The 20,269-nt window shown below is 58.5% G+C and overlaps 2 protein-coding genes and 1 long non-coding RNA gene across 3 annotated transcripts in view; 1 reads left to right on the forward strand and 2 right to left on the reverse strand.

The window, feature by feature from the left end:
* Nucleotides 1–1,797: 1,797 nt before the first annotated feature.
* Nucleotides 1,798–4,574, reverse strand: LOC128826969 (uncharacterized). Its single transcript, XM_054010578.1, has 4 exons — nucleotides 4,419–4,574; nucleotides 4,187–4,284; nucleotides 3,352–3,501; nucleotides 1,798–2,934 (listed from the first exon to the last, which is right to left on the reverse strand). Exons 1-4 carry the CDS (start codon nucleotides 4,486–4,488, stop codon nucleotides 2,458–2,460), a joined length of 795 nt encoding a protein of 264 aa, XP_053866553.1. The 5' UTR covers nucleotides 4,489–4,574; the 3' UTR covers nucleotides 1,798–2,457.
* Nucleotides 4,575–5,312: 738 nt separating this feature from the next.
* LOC128826971 (uncharacterized) lies at nucleotides 5,313–6,352 on the forward strand. Its single transcript, XR_008442915.1, has 3 exons — nucleotides 5,313–5,401; nucleotides 5,912–6,052; nucleotides 6,163–6,352. It is a non-coding gene; the product is annotated as an uncharacterized LOC128826971 (long non-coding RNA).
* A 6,391-nt stretch (nucleotides 6,353–12,743) lies between these two features.
* LOC128827328 (kinesin-like protein KIF21B) overlaps nucleotides 12,744–20,269 on the reverse strand; it is a 28,811-nt gene continuing 21,285 nt past the window's right edge. Inside the window, 6 exon segments of the mRNA XM_054011187.1 lie at nucleotides 12,744–13,479; nucleotides 14,974–15,091; nucleotides 15,510–15,572; nucleotides 16,046–16,182; nucleotides 18,255–18,293; nucleotides 20,137–20,250. Coding sequence (XP_053867162.1) covers nucleotides 12,744–13,479; nucleotides 14,974–15,091; nucleotides 15,510–15,572; nucleotides 16,046–16,182; nucleotides 18,255–18,293; nucleotides 20,137–20,250 — 1,207 coding nt within the window.

Here is a 20,269-nt window from a genome sequence, read left to right on the forward strand (position 1 = left end):
CCCCGCCTCTGTCCATTGTCTTCTCTCCAGGTAAACAGGGTCACCTGGGCCTCCTCTCCTCTCCTCTCTTTTGTCCTCTGGCCCCCTCTGGCTGGAACTGGCTGGTTAGGTCACTGGGGTGCTCTCTTCGCAGCCCAGTGTCCTCCCACTGGCAAGAACTGGCTGTTACTACCAAGCTGGGCCTTTGGGTCACCAGATCACCAGTCGCTGGGGTATCCATTCTCCAGGCCATTGGCCGGGGTCCCAAGTTCCCTCTCAGGTCCTCTGTAACAACAAACTCCTTCTCCTATCACCTCATTAAACCAGTAACACCCAGGGAAACTGAGTCCCACCTCCTCTGCATGCAAACCATTGGAAAAACAAGGGGAAAAAAAACAAGAAAATCCCCCACTTTGTCACACAGGGTAACTTTATTAAGAATTTATCCATTGTTGATTATTATTACACAAAATTAATGGAGTGGGGCTGAGGGGTTTGGAAGGTGGGAGGAGGATCAGGGTAGGGCAGAGGGTCGAGGTGCGGGGGTGAGGGCTGTGGGGAGGGGCTGGGGATGAGGGGTTCACGTTGCAGGAGGGGGCTCAGGGCTGGGACAGACGGTTGGGGACGGGGGTGTGTGAGGACTCTTGTTGGGGGTGCGAGCTCTGGGCTGGGCCGGGGATGAGTTCAAACTTTGGGTGCAGTAGACAGGCTGCCCAGGGCTGGGGCCAGAGAGGAGGACTTCCCCCAGCCCTCTCCCCACCAGCAGCAGCGAGCTCCAGGGGAGGGCCCCTCACCCCCGGCACGACACTCACCCAAGCCCCAGGCTGCTGCTCAGGAGATCCAGACAAGATAAGCCCCCTCGGAGTTGTCTGCCGGGATGGGGAGGGATGCCACTGCGCCTCCAGTCAGTCAGTCAGTCTGCCGTGGGCGGGCAGCAAGGGAGTACAGTGCGCAGCTACAGGGGGCAGCCGCCTTCTGCCCAGGGCGCAGGTGAGGCAGGGAGGAGGGAGGCGCGAAGGAGCGGCAGGCGGGGCCGGGGGAGAGACCAGGCCCTGAACATTGCTGGATCCGGGCCCAGGTGGCCCTGAATTTGCTGGAGCATGGGCACCACAGGCCCATAAAACTCCCACCCCTGCCTAGAGGACAGTGATGCTGGGGGACTTATCTCCCCTACTGGCCTAATGGGGGATATGCTCCCACTCTGTCTCGTTGGCGTTCTCCCTGAGATGGTCCCCCAGGCAGCGGTAGCAGAACTCCAACCAGCACTCCGGGCACTCCACCAGGGGGCAGCCTAGCACAGGGTGGCTCACCAGGGTGTGGCACTTGGGACAGGCCCACTAGTCCTGTCCCCCAGCAGCCAGGTGAAGCTGCAGTGCCCACTGCATCCCAATAGGCTATAGAGGAGGAAATGCCCCCTGCACTCCAGTATCTGGGGGAGGTGTCAGTCTTCTCTGCACCCCAATACCCAGGAGATGGGGCAATGGCCCCTGCAGCCCAATAGCTAGGAGAGGTGTCAATTCTCTCTACACCCCAATACCCAAGAGATGGGGCAATAGCCCTGTCATAGAGTCACCAGGCGATGCTCTGGAACTACTCCGTATGAAGCCAGCCAGGACTCTGGGGGAGCCTCCTCTCTCGGAGCAGACTGTCTCCAGGGCAAGAAGCTTACACAGCTTCGACCTTCCTGGGTCTGACCTCGGAGCATTCAGCATCCCCTTCCACACTGTGCACTTCCCACAGCGAGTCCGCCTGGGCGGGGCTCCTGGAGAAGCCAGAGAGCCCTGCACCCCAACTCTGCAGTCAGCAGTGACTCTCAGCCAGCATAAAATGGAAGGTTTATTAGTCGACAGGAACACAGCGTAGAACAGAACTTATCAGCACAGAAATCAGTGACTTTCAGCAAAGTCCATCTTGGGGAGTCCTGGGCCAGATGGCCTGGACTCCCCCTCTTCCAGACCCCCAAGCAGACTGCCCAGCTTGCTCCTCCTCCTTCTTTTTTTCCGGGGCAGTCACCTGCTCATCACCTGGTTGCATCCCCCTCCTGGGTCTCAAGTTACGAAGGGCATATGTGCAGGCAGCTGGAGCAGCTTCACCTGTCCAGAGGTCTCAGCCAAAGTCACACACCTCTATTCCCACCACCAAGGTATCAGTGCAGCACACAGGGAAATTGAGGCACACACAGTATTCATGCAAAACAGTAAAACTCACATCTGCTCAACAGTAAGACACATACAACATGACAAGGGAAAATCCCCACTTCGTCACAGGTGCCTGCACCCCTATCTCTGGCAGAGGCATTACTCCTCCCTGCAATGCACTGCCCCTGGCATCCTGTGAGCAAGGAGGGGGGGTCGGGCCGCTGGGGGTCCCCAAAACCTGGGAACAGGGCTGAGTGTGATGGGGCGGGAGCTGGCCTTGGGGAGGCAGGAGGGAGTTCTCAGGGGTCGCAGCAGGGGTTGAGTCCAGGTCTCCCTTGGGCTAGGGGGACCTGTTCAGCTCCTGCCTCCCGGCAATACTGCAGCTGGCCTCCAAGGAATTATCGTAATCCAGGTCTTCATCCTCGTCATGCTCCCACTCGGTCTCATCGGCGTCCTCCCCGAGATGGTCCCTCAGGCAGCGGTAGCAGAACTCTGTCCAGCACTCCGGGCACTCCACCAGGGGGCAGCCTAGCCCAGTGTGGCTGACCAGGGTGTGGCACTCGGGACAGGCCCGCAGTGAGGGGCAGCCATGGACAGACGATCCCGGGGCCTGGATCTCCAGGGTGTCGTAAAGCACAGCCTGTAGGGGGCACTGGGGATTGGAGCAGGATTTTCCCTGAGGCGAGGGGTCCTTCCAGTCCGTGCGGCAGCCCCAACAGAAGCAGTACAGCTCCCCGGCCCGCTGGGAGCAGGGCAGGCAGGGGGTGCGCAAGCTACCGGGGTCCAGACGCTGGACGAGGTGCTGGCAGCGCGGGCACTAGGGGAAGTCATGGCAGGCAGTTAGCCACTGGGGCGTGATGTGTCCTCTGTTCCCCTGGGCTCTGAGCTCTCAATGCACCAGCCCAGCCTGTTGGAGATGCCCCTCCTCCCACCGCAAAATACCATAAATGGAGACTTAACAATTGTAGCCAGTTTCACAAGGTTATTGGCTGGGAATTTCCTTAGCTTTTGTTTTAATATAGTATCTCTCTCTCTCTCTTTATCTATCTCCATCCAGCCCCTCTATCTATCTATCTATATACGCACCCATTCCTCCCCATACATACCCCTCCATACACACTCATCCAGCCCCATATACACCCATCTATCCATCCATCCATTCATCGTTAGCTACTGAGACTCACTCATCTGGGACAGGGGGGCTGAGATCCCCCCGGCCTCCTCCAGGACTCACCTGGCGGTAGTTGTCCCTGGCCCCATCCTGTGCCAGGATTTGGGCCTCCAGCATGGCCTGGTCCTCATCTGAGAAGAGTCCGAGTTTGCACAGCTCCTGCCAGAGCCAAGGGGTGTCTGGGCAGCAGGGGCAGCGGAATAAGGTGACACCCTGGATGGGAATGGGGGGACCTGGATCGGCCACCAATTCTCCCCTATCCTGCAGCCCCCGGCAACCCACCTACCCCACCCCCATCCCTCCCCAAGTGCCCTCCCCCTTGAACCCTCTCACCTATCACCCCAACTGACCCCTCCCCCTTGAACCCTCTCCGCTTCCCCTCTCCCTCCTCATCCAATCCCCCTAGCACCCCCTAACCCCTCCCCTTCTCCATCACCCCAAATGACCCCACCCCCCTAAACCCCACTCCCTTTCCCCTGTCACTCCACATCCAATCCCCCGGCACCCCCTAACCCCTCCCCTTCCCCATCACCCCAACTGACCCCTCCCCCTAAATCTCCTCCCACTGTCATTCCTCATCCAATACCTTGGCCCTCCCTAGCCCTCCCTTTCCCCATCACCCCAACTGACTCCTCCCCCCAAACCCTCACCCTAACTGATCCTTCACCCTTAACCCCCCCTTCCCCTGTCACCCCACATCCAATGCCCCTGGCACCCCCTGACCCCTCCCCTTCCCCATCACCCCAACTGACCCCTCCCCCTTCAAGCCCCGGAACCCGTCCCGTCACTCCGCATCCAATCCCCCTCCCCTGGCACCCCCCACCCAACCTGCCTTCCCATCACTCCCTCAACCACCCCCAAAATCTCCCCTGAAGATCCAACCCCGGCGGGGGGTTACCTGGTCCAGCAGCGCCCGCACCCAGCCCCGCAGCCCAGCTGCGCTCACCCAGTGCCCACAGGACGCCCGTCCTCGCAGCACCCCGGGGGACCCCGCACCTGTAGGGAGAGAGGGGGTGGGGTGAGACAGGGCCCGACCCCCCGGAGCTCGGCTGCTCCAGCCCTTCTCCTGGGGTGACCCCAAAGGGCCCCACGGGGGGAGGGGAGGGAAAGGGGAGGAGCCGGGGTCTCACCTGGAGCCCCCCCGGGGGGGCAGATCACCTGGAACTGCTCGGCCAGCGCCCGCCACTGCCCCGACGCCATCGCAGGCTGCCGGGATCATGTGTCCTGGGCTGGGAAACCCCGCGGGAATCCACCCGCTTTCCCTTTCGCTTTTGCCTCCCTACGGTGCCCAGCCCCCCAGTTCTGCAAGGGTCCCTCACTCCTGACCTGCAGCCCCTGCTAGCCCAGCCCTGGGTCCCCCCGCCCCAGCTCTGCCGGTGCCCCTCACTCCGGACCCGCAACCCTCTGCTAGCCCAGCCCTGGGTCCCCCAGCCCCAGCTCTGCCGGTGCCTCACACTGTGCTCAGTTACTGACAGCTGGGTGAGAGTTGCAGCTGCCCTGCACAACCGGCTGCTGTCGGCTTTCCTCAGCCTCTGGGCCAGGAACGTAATGCACCTGCGGGGCTGGGCGAGGCGGGGCTGGGCTAGCAGGAGGCTGCGGGTCGGGAGTGAGGGGCACTGGCAGAGCTGGGGGTGGGGAGCCCAGGGCTAGGATAGCAGGAGGCTGCGGGTCGGGAGTGAGGGGCACTGGCAGAGCTGGGGGTGGGGAGCCCAGGGCTAGGATAGCAGGAGGCTGCGGGTCGGGAGTGAGGGGCACTGGCAGAGCTGGGGGTGGGGAGCCCAGGGCTAGGATAGCAGGAGGCTGCGGGTCGGGAGCAAGGGGCACTGGCAGAGAAGGGGGGCTGGGTTAGCAGGGACTGCGGGTCTGGAGTGGGGATCACTGGCAGAACTGCTAGGGACCCCCAGGCTGGGCTAGCAGGGGCTGCAGGTCGGGAGTGAGGGGCACCGGGATTGCTGGGGGGCTGGGCAGAAAGGGAAAGCGGGTGGATTCCTGCGGGGGGGGGGGGTGTTTCCCAGCCCAGGACAGATGATCCCGGCAGCCTGCAATGGCATCGGGGCAGTGGTGGGCGCTGCTGAGCAGTTGCAGGTGATCTTCCCCCTTTGGGGGGCCCCAGGTGAGACCCCAGACCCTCCCCTTATCCCTGCCCCTGGGAGGCCCTTTGGGGTCATCCCTTGGGAAGGGATGGAGCAGCTGAGCTCCCAGGAGGATGGGGCCCTGTTTCACCCCTCCCCCTCTCTTCCTCCAGGTGGTGGTGGGGGGGTCCTCTGGGGTGCTGTGAGGACATTGGGTGAGCGCAGCTGGGCTGCGGGGATGGGTGTGGGTGTTGCTGGACCAGGTAAACGCCCCCCCCCCTCCTCGGGCACAGGCAGGTGGGCGTGGTGGGCGGTTGCAGGAGGGAGGAGTCGAGGAGAGTGGGAAGGCTGGATTTTCAGAGCAGATTTTGGGGCCAGTTGAGGGAGTGATGGGGAGGGGAAGTTGTTGGGGGGTGCCAGCGGAAGGGGAGGAGAGTTCAGGGGGGTTAAGGAGGAAGGCAGTTGGGGAGGGATGGGGGTGGGGTAGGTGGGTGGCTGGGGGCCGCAGGAGAGAATTGGTGGCTGATCCAGGTCCCCTCATTCCCATTCAGGGTGTCACCTCATTCCGCTGCCCGGACACCCCTTGGCTCTGGCCGGAGCTGTGCAAACTCGGGCTCTTCTTGGACAAGGACCAGGCCACACTGGAGGCCCAAATCCTGGCACAGGAGGGGGCCAGGGGCAGTTACCGCCAGGTGAGTCCTGGGGAAAGTGAGGGGGACCTGATCCCCCCGGCTGGATCTGGCTCAGGCTGGGATGTGGGGTGGAGTCTCAGTAGCTAACACGCCCTCATTCTGCCCTCCAGTGCCTGCGCTGCCAGCACCTCGTCCAGCGCCTGGACCCCAGGATCCTGCGCACCCCCTGCCTGCCTTGCTCCCAGCAGGCCGGGGGGCTGTACTGCTTCTGCTGGGGCTGCCGCATGGAATGGAGGGACCCCTCATCCAATGCTGACTCGTGATGCCCCCTACAGGCCGTGCTGCATGATGCCCCCAAGATTGTCCATCGACAGCCACCCCTTGCTGCAGGCCTGTCCCTGTTGCCACGCCCTCCTGAGCAACATTGGGAAAGGCTGCCCCCTGGTGGTATGCCCTGAATGTGGGTTCCCATTCTGCTATCACTGCCTGGGACTGGCAGCTGGTCTGCGGGGGAGGGACCCTAACTCCCAGGGGGAGCCCTGCAGTGCCCCATGTCATGGGCTGGATCCAGGGGCTTTGGAGAGGGGGGATCTGAGACAAGGGGGGGGCTGCTTTGACCCCCACCAGGGCTATCAGGACTCAAGGCATTGTGGGTATGTGTGTGTATGGGGATGGGAAGGGGGATGAATGGATGGATGTATATGGGGATGTGTATGGGCTGGGGATGGATAGATGGATGGGGATGTGTATGCGGATGGAGATGGGGATGTGCATGGGGATGGCAATGGATGGATAGATGGATGGGGATGTATGGATAGAGGATTGTATATTGGGATGGATGGCTGTGTATGGGGATGTGCATGGGGATGGATGGATGGGGATGGCAATGGATGGATAGATGGATGGGGATGGATGGATAGAGGATTGTATATGGGATGGGGATTGGGATGAATGGATGGATGGGGATGGGAATGGAAATGTGTATGGGCTGGGTCTGGATGGATGGATATGTAGGGGGATGGGGATGGATAGAGGATTGTATATTTGGATGGATATATGGGATGGGGATGGATGGATGTGTATGCGGATGGTGATGTGTATGGGGATGGATGGATAGAGGATTGTATATTTGGATGGATGGATGGATGGATGGGGAATGTGAATGAGGATGAGGATGGATTTGGATGGGGATGGATGGATGTGTTTTGGGATGTGGATGGGGATGCGGATGAATGGAAGGACGTGTATTGGGATGGGAACGTGTATGGGGTGTGGATGGATGGATGGATGTGTACGGGGATGGATGGTGTAGCAGGGTGGTCACCCCGCTCCTGCCTGGAGGGCTTAAAAGCAGCCCTGGAGAGGGCTGTGGCTGGGGAAAGGCTGATTGGGGAAGCATCCTCAGATGTGGCCACGCCCCAATCAGGGCCCAGCTGGCCCTTATAAGAGGGCAGTGGTCCAGGAGCAAAAAGTCTCTCTCTAGCTTGCTGAGGGAGAAGGGCCTGGCTGCTGAGGAGCTGAACAGAGTACCTAAAGTGGAGCAGGGCCGGGGGAAGGGTAGAGGAGCTGGGGGAGCTCCAGCCTGGAAACCCCCCAGGCTGCAGGCCTTGTTAAAGGCCGGAAAGGGTACTGGGGTTGCAGAGAGCAGCCCAAGGATAGATGTGTATGGGGATGGGATGGGGATGCTGTAACAAAGCGACCTTTGGTGGGACACTACTGAGAGTATCAATTGAGGACAAATTGCTTAGAGCAGGGCAGTTACAGCCCAAGGCTGGGGCTCCTTTACCATTAAGGCACAGCAAACCAGCCCAACAGAGAGGACTTCGGTTTCACCCCACTGGCTAACCAGAAGTCATACAAGCAATTCCCTCAGACACTCCAGTTTCCCAGTATCACCACCAGCACCACTCCTTATGGGGATGAATGGTTATGAAAACCAACACCCCAGTAAAAGAAAAAAGATTCTCCCAATCCCAAAGGACCAAGCCCCAGACCCAGGTCAATATACCAGTCAGATCTTACCCACAAATCATGCTGTTGCCAATCCTTTAGAATCTAAAATCTAAAGGTTTATTCATAAAAAGAAAGAAATATAGATGAGAGATAAAATGGGTTAAATGGAATCAACTACATACAACAATTGCGAAGTTCTTAGTTCAGGCTTGTTTCAGGCTTGATGGGATTACTGCTGATTTATACCAATCAGGTCTCTGGAGTACAAACATCCCAGCTTGGATGGGTCGTTCAGTCCTTTGTTCAGAGCTTCAGTTTCAAACACAGTTCCTCCACAGGTAAGAAGCAGGACTGAAGACAAAATGGAGGGGTTCCCAGGGCCTTTTATATCCTCTGCCATGTGGAAGGACTCTTTGTTCTTACTGTGGAAAATCACAGCAGCAAGATGGAGTTTGGAGTCACATGGGCAAGTCACATGTCCATGCATGACTCAGTTTGCAGGCGGCAGCCATTGCTCACATGCTACCTTGAACATTCCCAGGAAGGCTCCTCAGATGTGGATTGGAATCTCCCAAGGTCCATTGTCAGTTAAGTGTTTCTTGATTGGGCACTTACTTAGAATAGTGCTTTCTCAAGAAGCTGACCAAATGCTTCACTGATGTTACCTAGAATCAAACACATTGAGATACGAGTACGTAGCCAATATTCATATTTCAAATACAAAAATGATACATTTTTCAGAGTAGCAGCCGTGTTAGTCTGTATCCGCAAAAAGAAGAACAGGAGTACTTGTGGCACCTTAGAGACTAACAAATTTATTAGAGCATAAGCTTTCGTGGACTATAGCCCACTTCTTCGGATGCATATAGAATGGAACATATATTGAGGAGATATATATACACACATACAGAGAGCATAAACAGGTGGGAGTTGTCTTACCAACTCTGAGAGGCCAATTAATTAAGAGAAAAAAAAAACAACAACTTTTGAAGTGATAATCAAGCTAGCCCAGTACAGACAGTTTGATAAGAAGTGTGAGAATACTTACAAGGGGAGATAGATTCAATGTTTGTAATGGCTCAGCCATTCCCAGTATAAATGATACAGACATACAGACAGCATAATCATAACCAGCAAATTACAGTCTCTCCATAGACACCCTATTTGATCTCCTTTGTACAAGATTTGGTGCAACTATAGGACCTGGTTGCAACAATGATCTATATGGTCACAATTCATGTCAATAACATCACAGATGGGCATGGGGATGGATGGATAGATGGATATGGACGGGGATGGATGGCTGGATTGAGGATTATATATTGGGATGGATGGATTGACAGGTAATAGATACTAAATTAAAATAAAAACGAAGGAAATTCCCAGCCAATACCCTTCTGACACAGGCTACAATTGTTAAATCCCCTTTTATAGGGTTTTGGGGTAGGGTCTCCAACTGACTGGGCTGGGAGCCTTAGTGCTGGGATACAGAGAGCTCAGAGCTTGAGGGAATAGACTATCACACCCTAGTGGTCAATGCTTCCCATATCTCCCCTCAGTGCTCGTCCAGGTCCTGGACCCAGGGACCCCACGCACCCCCTGCCTGCCCTGCTCCCAGCGGGCCGGGGAGCTGTACTGCTTCTGTTGGGGCTGCCACATGGACTGGAAGGACCCCTCGCCCCAGTGCCTCCTACAGGCCATGCTGTACAACGCCCCGGAGATCCAGGCCCCGGGATCGTCTGTCCATGGCTGCCCCTTGCTGTGGGCCTGTCCTGAGTGCCACACCCTGGTGAGCCACACTGAGCTAGGCTTTCCCCTGGTGGCATGCCTGGAGTATGCATGGCGTTCTGCTACCGCTGCCTGAAGACGGCCATGGCACACTGTGTGCAGCACAGCGACCCTGTGCATGGTGGATATGGATCACCCTGCTACCCTGTCAGCCCGAGGCAGGAACCATGACAGGAAAGCAGCGCCCGACTGCGACGGGCATGAGGGGCACAGCTCCTCCTGGGACTTGCTCTGGCCTGGGTTGAGCATCACAGCCAAAGGGCTGGGCCCCATCTCACCCTGGTTACTAGATCCTCAGTTCCTCCCCTCGGCATCTAATGGCTCTTCAGGGCCAGGGCTGGGTCTGTCCAGCACTAGTCATAGTTGGGAAAAGTCAGAATAAAGAATCATAAATGGTGTGTCTGAGTTCTCGATTTAGAGGGGAGTCCCAACTGTGAACCCCACTGATAGCCAAGTGGCTGGGAGTCTCACAGGTTAACCAAGTGGCAGGGAGTCCCACTGGTGAACCCCATCGAATAACATGGCAGGGAGTCCCATAGGTTAATCCCACTAACTAGGGGTCACACATTTGTAGCATCTGCAGGCTGAGCTCACTGCACACCCTGGGGGTTCCTGGCATCCCTCCATCCCCCTTCCCATATGCTACCCGCATGCCACCCTCCCAGCCCCTTCTATTTCAGGGAGTCCCTGCAACTCCTCTGTGAACCTACCCATTCCCCCTCCCCCATTTGGCCCCCCCATGCCAGTGGCTGTGCGCACCCCCATCCCTACTACCCCCTGCTCTGTCTGCCCCTTTCCCCCATCACGGTCCCTGGGCAGACTGCCCCTGCTGGGACCCTCCTTTAGTCCCCGGAGCGCTTCCCTCCCATGCGACAAGCCAGCCCCTCCCCTTCCCTCTGGGATGGGATTCCTCAAGCCAGCTCTGTGGGTCACGCCACACTGGGTGCCACCCAGGTGCCCTAGTGGGGCAGGTGCAATGTCAAAAACTGCTCCCGACAGATTTGGCTACTGACGTCTGGGGTGTTCTTTTTAGCTGCCCTATAACAATTTGCTACCTCTTGTTTTTCCATCTTCAGGTCAGGGTCGGCCGTTGTGACGGATTGAGTCACTCCTGTCACAATGTGCTACCGTTATGAAATCTCTGTTTTAAATTTGGACACAACTAAAGAGAGGTATTTTTCAAAATCTGAAAACTTCATTATTGTACAAGGTCTATAAACACGCATAGCTTACTTTACATGTCAACATTATTTAAAAAACAAGCATCTAAACATGTTTTTGGATACAGAGTTAACATTTTTTTCTTTACTCAAATGTATATTCAAATTGAACTTTATTACTCAGTTATATTCCAACTGAATAATTCCAAGAAAGCCAAAATATTTCTCTTAAGAAAATAATTATACACTATATGTTTTTTGTAAACATTTCAACTGTGCACACTTTGTGCAGTTGTACTTTCTTCTGATCAATTAGGATGTCTTCATTGGTTCCCTCTGGAAGGCAGGGCTCACACTTGGATAAGTAATAGATGAGAAAATGACACAGAACTAATAATGGTGTCAAGTATCAGGGGGTAGCCGTGTTAGTCTGTATCTACAAAAACAACAAGGAGTCTGGTGGCAGCTTAAAGACTAACAGATTTATTTGGGCATAAGCTTTCGTGAGTAAAAACCTCACTTCTTCGGATGCATAGCTAAAGTGAGGTTTTTACTCATGAAAGCTTATGCCCAAATAAATCTGTTCGTCTTTAAGGTGCCACCAGACTCCTTGTTGTTTTTGTAGAACTAATAATGCTAACTATAATGTCAATTAACTCATAACATTTATAAAACAATATTCATTAGTCAAGATATGACTGTCAACAGCTGTGGAAATATTTACTAATGTGGAATTATCACAAGAATCCTGACCCTTAGCCAGGTTATTCCATCGGGTCTATATGCAGCTAACCACGACTTTTGTTCTTGTACTATAAATAATCATATTCTGTGTCAAGTATCGGGGGGTAGCCGTGTTAGTCTGTATCTACAAAAACAACAAGGAGTCTGATGGCACCTTAAAGACTAACAGATTTATTTGGGCATAAGCTTCCGTGAGTAAAAACCTCACTTCTTCGGATGCATAGCACACATATTCTGTGTGTTTATCTGCTCCAACATACGCTGTGTGTTTCTGATGCAATTTTGTATTTCTTACCATCATGCAATCTTCATTTTCACCTTTGCAAATAACACGGTTGCAGTACATGCAGTACGCCGCCATGCTTTCTGCAAAATCAATATAATGTACTCAGATAATGACTACCTTGTGACCAATGTCATCCGGCCCACGGGACTGTCCTGCCCGGCCCGAACTCCTGGCCCGGGAGGCTTGCCCCCGGCCCCTCCCCTGCTGCCCTCCTCCCCTGCAGCCTCGCAATGCTCTGGGCGGCGGGGCTGCAGAGCCCGGCCTGACCCAGTGCTCTGAGCTGTGTGGTGGTGGCGGCAGCATGGCCTGGCTCCAGCTGGATGGCGTGGCTGTAGCACTGCCAGCCTCCGGTGCTCCAGGCAGCACGGTAAGGGGGCACGGAGCAAGGGGGGTTGGATAGAGGGCAGGGGAGTTCAGGATGGTGGTCAGGAGCGGAGGTGTGGATAGGGGTCAGGGTGGTTGGGGGGGGAACAGGGGGTTGAATGGGGGCAGGGATCTGGGGGGGCAGTCAGGAAGGAGGGGGGGTTGGATGGGGCAGGAGGGGTAGTCAGGGGCAGGGGTTCCTGGGGCAGTCAGGGGACAGGGACTGAAGAAGAGCTCTGTGTGGCTCCAAAGCTTGTCTCTCCAGTAAAAGATATTCCCTCCTCCACCCGGTCTCTCCAAAAGCCCATTGACAGTGGATGTTATTTAAACTCCTAAGTGCCTAATGAATGACTTATGAAAATGAGATTTAGGCTCCAAAATTAGTTGAGGACGCAGCCCTCAGGGCAGCCAGCCTCGTCTCTTGATCTCTATCCCTCACCGATCTCAACCTGTGTCTTCAGCCACCGTCCAGCTCGCCCGTTTCTCTGCAGCCTGGCTCTGTCGCTAGAGCTGAGTAGCTGTTTGTCAGTCTGCGCATCAATAGCTCGACCCGACCCCTCTGTCCTAGGTATTCATACAGCACCAGTCCCCACAGGATCCCGGGTGGCACAGCACACACACTAGCGACTCTGGTAAGTTCCCCCAGCCTCCTGCTGCCTTCCCCGAGTGTGGGCTCCCCAGCGCCGGGGCTCTCCACCCTGTCCCTTGCCACGCACCCACTGCTCCCCCCGGAAAAGGGAAGGCAGGGGACGGGAGTCCCCTCCAGTCCTCGCCCCGCTCCCACGTGAGTCCGGCGAACTACATTTCCCGGCGCCCTCTGCAGGGGAACGGCTCCCGGAGGGGAGGGCTCGCACTGCAGGCGCAGTTTACCCCATCTTGTCAGTGCGCCCCGGGCCAGGCTGGCTGTGCTCCCCGCCGGGCGCTCGCGGGTCGCGGTGAGTGGCTGTAGGTCGGGGCTCGGCTCTGCCGGAGCAGAGGCTCCCACGGAAGGGCAGCGTCCTCCAGCCACCCCTGTCGTGCCCAGCTCCGCTCCAGGGCCGGGCCGGGGCTGAAGCGCAGCGGCTGGGCAGGTGAGCATGGTGACGGCGGGGTTGAGTGCGATCTGGTTGATTTGGTGCTCGCCCTGCACGCTGGTGATGGTGCGGGTGGTGGTCCCGGCACAGGCGTCCCCAGAGATCACCTGACCTGAAGAGCTAAGCCAAAGAGACAGAAACAGGTGAGCCTCAAGGCAGAGACCCTCGGGGGAGGGAGGGGGCAATTTACACAGTGTGGAATGGAAGATCTAGCCCGTTGTGGACTGATTAGAAGGCTGGACAGCATCTGTCCCCAGCCATCTATAGGGTGAAGAAACGCCACTTTCTGACCACATGCAGTGCCAGTGGTGCCAGGATGAGACCCCCCCGCTCAGCCCCACGTCCCCTCAAGCCGGGAGCAACGGCACAGCAAGGGTGACCCAAGCAGCAGCTTTTGGCACCTAAGGGAGGTGCCTTGCCGCGCAGCCAGCCAGACCCGTACCAGCAGGCATGCCAGCTCCACGCCCAGGGCACAAACCCCAACCCTGGCCTGGAGTTGATGTTGACAGGCAGCCCAGGCATGTTCCCGCCCAGGGCCGGCGCTTCCATTTAGGCGACCTAGGCGGTTGCCTAGGGCACCAGGATTTGGGGGGGGCGGCAATTCGGCAGCGGGGGGTCCTTCCGCACTCCGGGTGTTCGGCGGCAATTCTGCAGCGGGTCCTTCACTTGCTCCAGGACCCGCCGCCGAAGTGCCCCGAAGACCGGGAGCGTGGAAGGACCCCCCCACCGCTGAATTGCCGACGACGACCGGGAGCACGGAAGGACCCCCGTCTAGGGCGCCAAAAACCCTGGTGCTGCTCCTGTTCCCACCAGTCAGATTGGGGAGGCCTAAAAGAGAAGTCTCAGACTGTGGCTGGGCACCAGAGAGAGGGGCTGATTCGCTGGGGTCTGGAAACGGCGCTGGCAGCTGCAGATGGGTCATTACCCATCCCTGATCAAAGCAACTGTAGGGTGCACGGTGCCCAGGGCCGGCTTTAGGCCAATTCCACCAATTCCCCCGAATCGGGCCCCGCGCTTAAGAGGGCCCCGCGCCCAGTGGCAGGGTCGCCCAGAGTGGGGCAAGTGGCAGAGAATCCCTTCCCTGGCTAGAGGCACCTTTTTAATTTTTACTCACCCGGCGGCACTCCAGGTCTTTGGCAGCTGGTCCTTCACTCGCTCCGGGTCTTTGGCGGCACTTTGGCGGCGGGTCCTTCAGTGCTGCCGAAGACCCGGAGTGAGTGAAGGACCCGCCGCCAAAGACTAGGAGCGCGGCCCGGTGAGTACAAGCCCCACGTGTTTTTTTTTTAACGTGTTTTTTTTTTTTTAAGTCATCCCTGTTGGGGCCCTGTCGAAACTGTTCGAATCGGGCCCCGCACTTCCTAAAGCCGGCCCTGACGGTGCCCCCCGAAACAGACGAGAGGAGCAACTTCCCTGAGAGCAGAGCACCAAGCCACGGAGCCTCCACGAGCCAGGCCAGGCTACAACGACCTGCATTGCAGCATTCCTAGACTCAGCCCTGCAGACCAGCCCGGCCGCCTGGCCTTTGCAATGCTGACCTGGGTGCAGAACGCTGGCAGGGCAGCGCGTCGAGCTTGGCCAGGCCCACAGGGCAGCCTCGGTGCGTCAGGTACTTACGTGAGGGTACGGACGCACTTGGCCGAGTCCCGGATGTCCCACACCTTGATGTAGGAGGTGGAGACAGTGAAGACCAACCCTGCGTGGCTGCAGTACTTGATGGACACCACATTATTGGCAGGGCTGGCTCCGGGCACCAGGCACCCAAGCACATGCTTGGGGCGGCACCTGGTAAGGGGCAGCGGGGGGAGTGCAGCGTGGCATTCCGCGGGGGGGGGGGCGCTCCGGCGGCGTGGCTTGGCGCGGCGCTGGGGGGGCAGGCTCCGGTTGCGCGGGGCTCGGAGAGGGGGCGGCGCGGGCGTGGCGCTGGAGGGGGGTTCTGGCGGCGCTCGGCAAGGGGCGGGGGTGGGCTCCGGCGGCGCAGCGCGGCGCTGGGTGGGGGGCGGCGCGGGGCTCGGCGCTCGGGGGGGGGGGGTTCCGGAGGCACTCGGCTCAGGGGGTGGGCGGGCTCCAGCGCTCGACGGGGGAGCTCGGGGGCGGCGCTTTTTTTTGCTGCTTGGGGCAGCAAAAAAGCTAGAGCCGGCCCTGATTATTGGGGTGGCCCTTTAGAGAGGCGATTTCCTGGCCCGTCACCAGGTTCCACATTTTGCAGCTCTGGTCTGCGGGAGGAGGCAGGAGCACATGACACTGCGGGACCCTTTCTGTCCTCAGCAAAGGATCCCCATGGCTTCCTCCTTCCCTCCTCCCCGCCTCCCCGTGCTCCCACGAGTGCCCCAGGGGAGCTCAGTCCCTGTAGCCCATCCAGCCGCTGGCACCTCCGCCAGACCTGCTAACAGGGGGAGAGTCTATTAGTACCAGGTGCGAGGTGAACATCCATCCACTAGGAACCGGGCAGAGACCCCCAACAACTCACTTCAGGGATGTCACCACACAGCATCGCTGCCCTCTGCTGGGGGGACCCAGAACTGCACTGGCCCGTTGTGGCTTTCAGGCAGGCCGGTGCCGTCTGAGCAAGAGGCTCCTGTCCTGCCCCCGCAGTTTGGGGTGGCTCAGCCCCTCCCCTGGGTAACAGGCTCACTCCCCAATGATCACACCCAGAGCTCAGCAGCTGGCCCGCCCCTGAGGCGCGCACCTTTGGATCCGGAGAAGAGCAGCTCGTCGGTGGCGTCCACGCAGAGAACGGGCTTGGAGTGTCCTTCCGTCACGGAGATGCACTGCAGCGGGGCCGTCCGGGTGCTCCTGGCACCGCCCACGGGGTTAATGAGGCCCCTTCCGTGGGAGAGAGAGAGCAAGGGCGTCAGCAGGAGGGCGCTGGCTGGGTGACCCAGGACGAAGCCAGATCCCGCCCCACGAGGCTGCCAGGGCCTGCTAGTGGGGCTCCGGAGCAAAGCAAACCACAGACAGAAGCTGCTGGGCAGCCTGCTCCCCAGACAGGCCCCCCGGGGGCAGGTCACACCCCATTGGTGCTAAGGGCTCAGGGACTCGTGCAGACCCGGCCTTGGCTTGGGGCAGGGGCTTGGAAAGGAAACGGGCTTCACCCCCTGGCCATCTCGCTGCTGGCACAGATGAGCTACCCCCCTCCCCCCGTGAGAGCTGTGGGTGGCCCCTGTGCCCCATCCAGGCAAGATCCCGAAGCCAACAGAGTCCAGGCTGCTGCATGGCACACGCTGCCCCATCCCCTGTGGAGTCAGAGACTAGCAGGGACAGGCTGGCTCTGGACCCAACCCCCAGAACCTCCAGGCTTGAACAAACTGGGGCCCTGCTCCAGCCGTGCTATGTGGGGCATAAGGGCACCACCCTGTGGTCAGCGGGGGGGAAGCGCCCTCTCTCCATCTGACCCACTCCGGTTTTGCAATGAGCTTCACCCTGCTTTGGCAGATGGGGAAGGGATTTTTAACAGGTCATGTGGTGAATCAATGGCAGAGCTGGGAACGGAGCCTAGGAGTTCTCAATCCCCCGAGAACAGGGAGAGAACCCAGGAATCCTGGCTTCCTGGCCAGGAGACAATCCTGTCTCAAACCAGTTCTAGGCTTTGCCCCAGCAACAGCCAATGGGGCTGTGAGCAGAGTTCAGAGGGAGGTTCTAGAGCGCTGAGCACATGAGAATCGACACCCCTGAGAAAAGAGCCCAGGTGGAAGAGCCCATCATGGAGAGGGTTGATAGCCCCAAAGCAGCTTCCCAGCCAGGATCTCTAAGCACCTCCCCTCCTCCCAGCAGGGTTGGATTACAGGTGGGGACACTGAGGCAAAGGGAGGGGAAAGGGCTAGCCCAGGGTCACACGGCACATTTGTGGCATGGTTGGAATGGATTTTTTGAGGGGCGCTGAGCACCCACTACTCCAGCTGATGGTGCTCAGGGTGTCAGAGTCAGGCCCATGGTGTCTCAAATAGGCACCCAAAGGCCAGTGGGGAGATGATCCTCTGCCAGCCTGGCCCTTTTGATGTGCAGGGAATGGGGGAAGGAGAGTTGTCCTGGCACAGACACTGCCTTGGGCTAGCGTAATTGGTTCTATGTGGCTCGTGTTGCAAACCCAGGCATGCTGGGGGCAGAGCCAGGGCCTTAGCACACCCCATTAGGGGAACTCTGGGTTGTGGCATAGCCGGCAAGCAGCCCTTTGGGAGGTTGCAGTGAGTTAGAGCAACCCCAAGGCTGCTCTAATATATCTGGGAGGCTGCACAGGCCTCAGCAGCAGCCACAGGATCCTCGGTGCCAAGAGGCTGCACCCCAGGTGTTTACTCTTTGCAGATGGGGAAACCGAGGCACAAGACAGGGATAACAATCCTGACCAGCCTTGCCATGGGTGCTGGGAGGCTGAAGCCACGTTTGTCAAGTGCTTTGAGATGTCTGAACTGAAGATGCGAGAGAAGACCCCCCAAAAAAATCATCATAGCCTGGATCCTCCAAGCATCCACCGGCTCCAACAGCTGCCCTGCCCTGCCTCTTGCAGCTAGGCCAGACACAGCGCAAGATATCATCACTACCCGCCCTGCCCTCGAGGCAGAATAGAGCATGCAGCTGCCCCCATTCAGTGAAAGCACCGTACGCTATCCGCTTAAACCCCCAGCACTGCATTTCAAGACGATGGCTCAGACTTAAGGCACTGGAGACCAGAGGCAGAAAGGGACTTCCACAGCTGGACACAGCATGCCAGGGCCATGCGGGGAAGCAGAAAGAAGGAAAGAGGGACACACAGCGAGCAAGAGCAGCACCAGGACAGAGTCCCAATAGATTTAGCAAAGAAGCAAGGCCCAGAGTTTGGCCAGCACGGATTCAGCATGCAGGGCAGGGGGAGGGAAATGCGAGAAGCAGGAGAGTTCTAATCAATAGAAAGTTGTATGTACCTCAGCACCTCCGAGACAGAGGAATCGCTGTCGTCAGACCTAGGGACAGAAAATTAGCAGGATTACGGGAGAAAAAATCCCGGATGAGAGAGGCAGCAGCGGAGTCAGAGAGTGGAGTGTTGTTATAGCATCCAAGCTAGCGGGATAGAGAGGGAGGAGCGGACACAGAAAGCCAGAGAGGAAAGGGGCAGAGGAGCAGGATGGGACACGTGGCTCGGACACAAGATCTTTCAGGCCGGACTGGAGTCATTCAGCCAGAAGGGACTGTTACAATCACCCAGTCTGACCAGTACAGTGCACGCCTGAGGCCTCGCCCGGGGATTCCTGCATCCAGTCTTCATTTAATCTTCCCATGGTCCCCCCTGTCTCATCACTGCCACCAGCCATCCAACCTAGCCCCTCAGGTTCCGCACTCCTGGTTTTGGGGTACGGTTGGGGCGTTCTGACATGGTCCGGCTCTGCGCTATCGTGCGGTCTGATAGCAGGCAGGATGGGGACCAGGGGCTGGTCCTGAGCTGCAGGCAGCGCCATGGGCTCCCCCCGGTTAGAACATCGCCGCCAAACTGGGATTCTGCAGGGAGGCAGATGGGAGGTGGTTGCTACCAGCTCCCATAGGGCCAGGTCCTCGGGAGCTGTAAATCAAAGCCGCTCTGCTGCCCCCACGGCAGCTAGGCCAATTTGTACCTGTGCAGGGGCTGGCCCGTGACGGTCAAAGGCAGTCCTAAGGTGGGCTCGTTCCTCCGTAGAAACCACAGGCTGCCACTGGAGAGCACCCCCACCCCCCTCCGAAGGGTCACAGCCCCTGGCACCAGGAGCAATCGGAGCACCTACGGGCCCCTGGCAGAAAGCTCGCCCCACCCAGAGCAGCCATGTCACCTCCTGAGGGGGACCGGGACCTGTGAGCAGCCGGCATCTCCCCACAGAGCACAGTGGGAGAGGGAGCAGGGCCCAGAAGGGGCAGGTGCGATGGCACAGCCAGTGCCCCACAGAACCGGGGTAGGGCTGACTGGGAAATGGCTTCCCCACCGCCTGGGGACCCCTGCCAAGCCCAGCGCCGACGAGCCCCATGCTTCGCTGGGGACAGGATGGTGGCTTAGTGTCCTCAGCTAGCAGCCCCCTGGACCCACCTCACCCGCTTTATAACTGCAGCCAAACCACCCAGCAGCGTCCCTGCAGGTGAAATTCTCCTCTGCCAGCAGCCAGTGTGACAGCCGCCATCTTGGCCAACACACTGGGGCCTGAACCAGGGCCCTCCAGAGCTACCAGCAGGAGCTAAAGAGCCCAGGGGGTAAAGAGCCTGTGACAGCCCCAAACCCCCAGGGGATCCCCACGGGCCCAGCGGGGGACCGGGCACTGCCACGTGTGTGCACACAACGCTAAAGGCCAGGGCACCGCTTCGGGCCTGTTCTGAGGGCTCTAGCAGTGCAATGTAATGACGAGCCTCCAGCTGGATCATCTACAGGGAGGGCATCTGACACCCCAGGCTCTCAACAGCAGCTGCTTCTGCCTGAGCTAAAGGCCCAGGCTTGGCAGCTCAGGGGCAGCCCCGAGACAAGGTCCAGCCAGTAGAGTGGGGCCAAAGACCCCCCCCATATCAATGGGGTTATAGACAGGTCTGGCATAGGGCCCCTGCCCAGGGAGATGCTGCCCCATGTGAAGTTCTACTGCACTGGTATTGCAGCTCTCTGCCTTCGCCCTGGTCGCTTCATGAGCCTGGCAGGAGCCTGGGGCTGACTCCAGCTGGGACTGCCAGGCCCGAGGCAGAGCGGGGACGGTACCTGGGGACAGCCATGGGAGTCACCGTCTGCCATTCACTGCTCTTGGGGCTGGGCTCCCTGGAGCTTCACCCCCCTACCCGCTCCTTGCCCCGCGAGGCTCTTACTTGTCCAGCGCGGAGCCCTGGCTCTGGTTGCTGGTGAGGCGGGAGAAGACGTTGCGGTCATTGCGCGGCCTGGTGGGAGGGGACGAGGGAGGCATGAAGCCAACGTCCGAAGTCCTGAGCCGGGGTGTTCAGA

Source organism: Malaclemys terrapin, chromosome 21 (genome assembly GCF_027887155.1).
Source record: "Malaclemys terrapin pileata isolate rMalTer1 chromosome 21, rMalTer1.hap1, whole genome shotgun sequence".
Lineage (NCBI taxonomy): Eukaryota > Metazoa > Chordata > Testudines > Emydidae > Malaclemys > Malaclemys terrapin.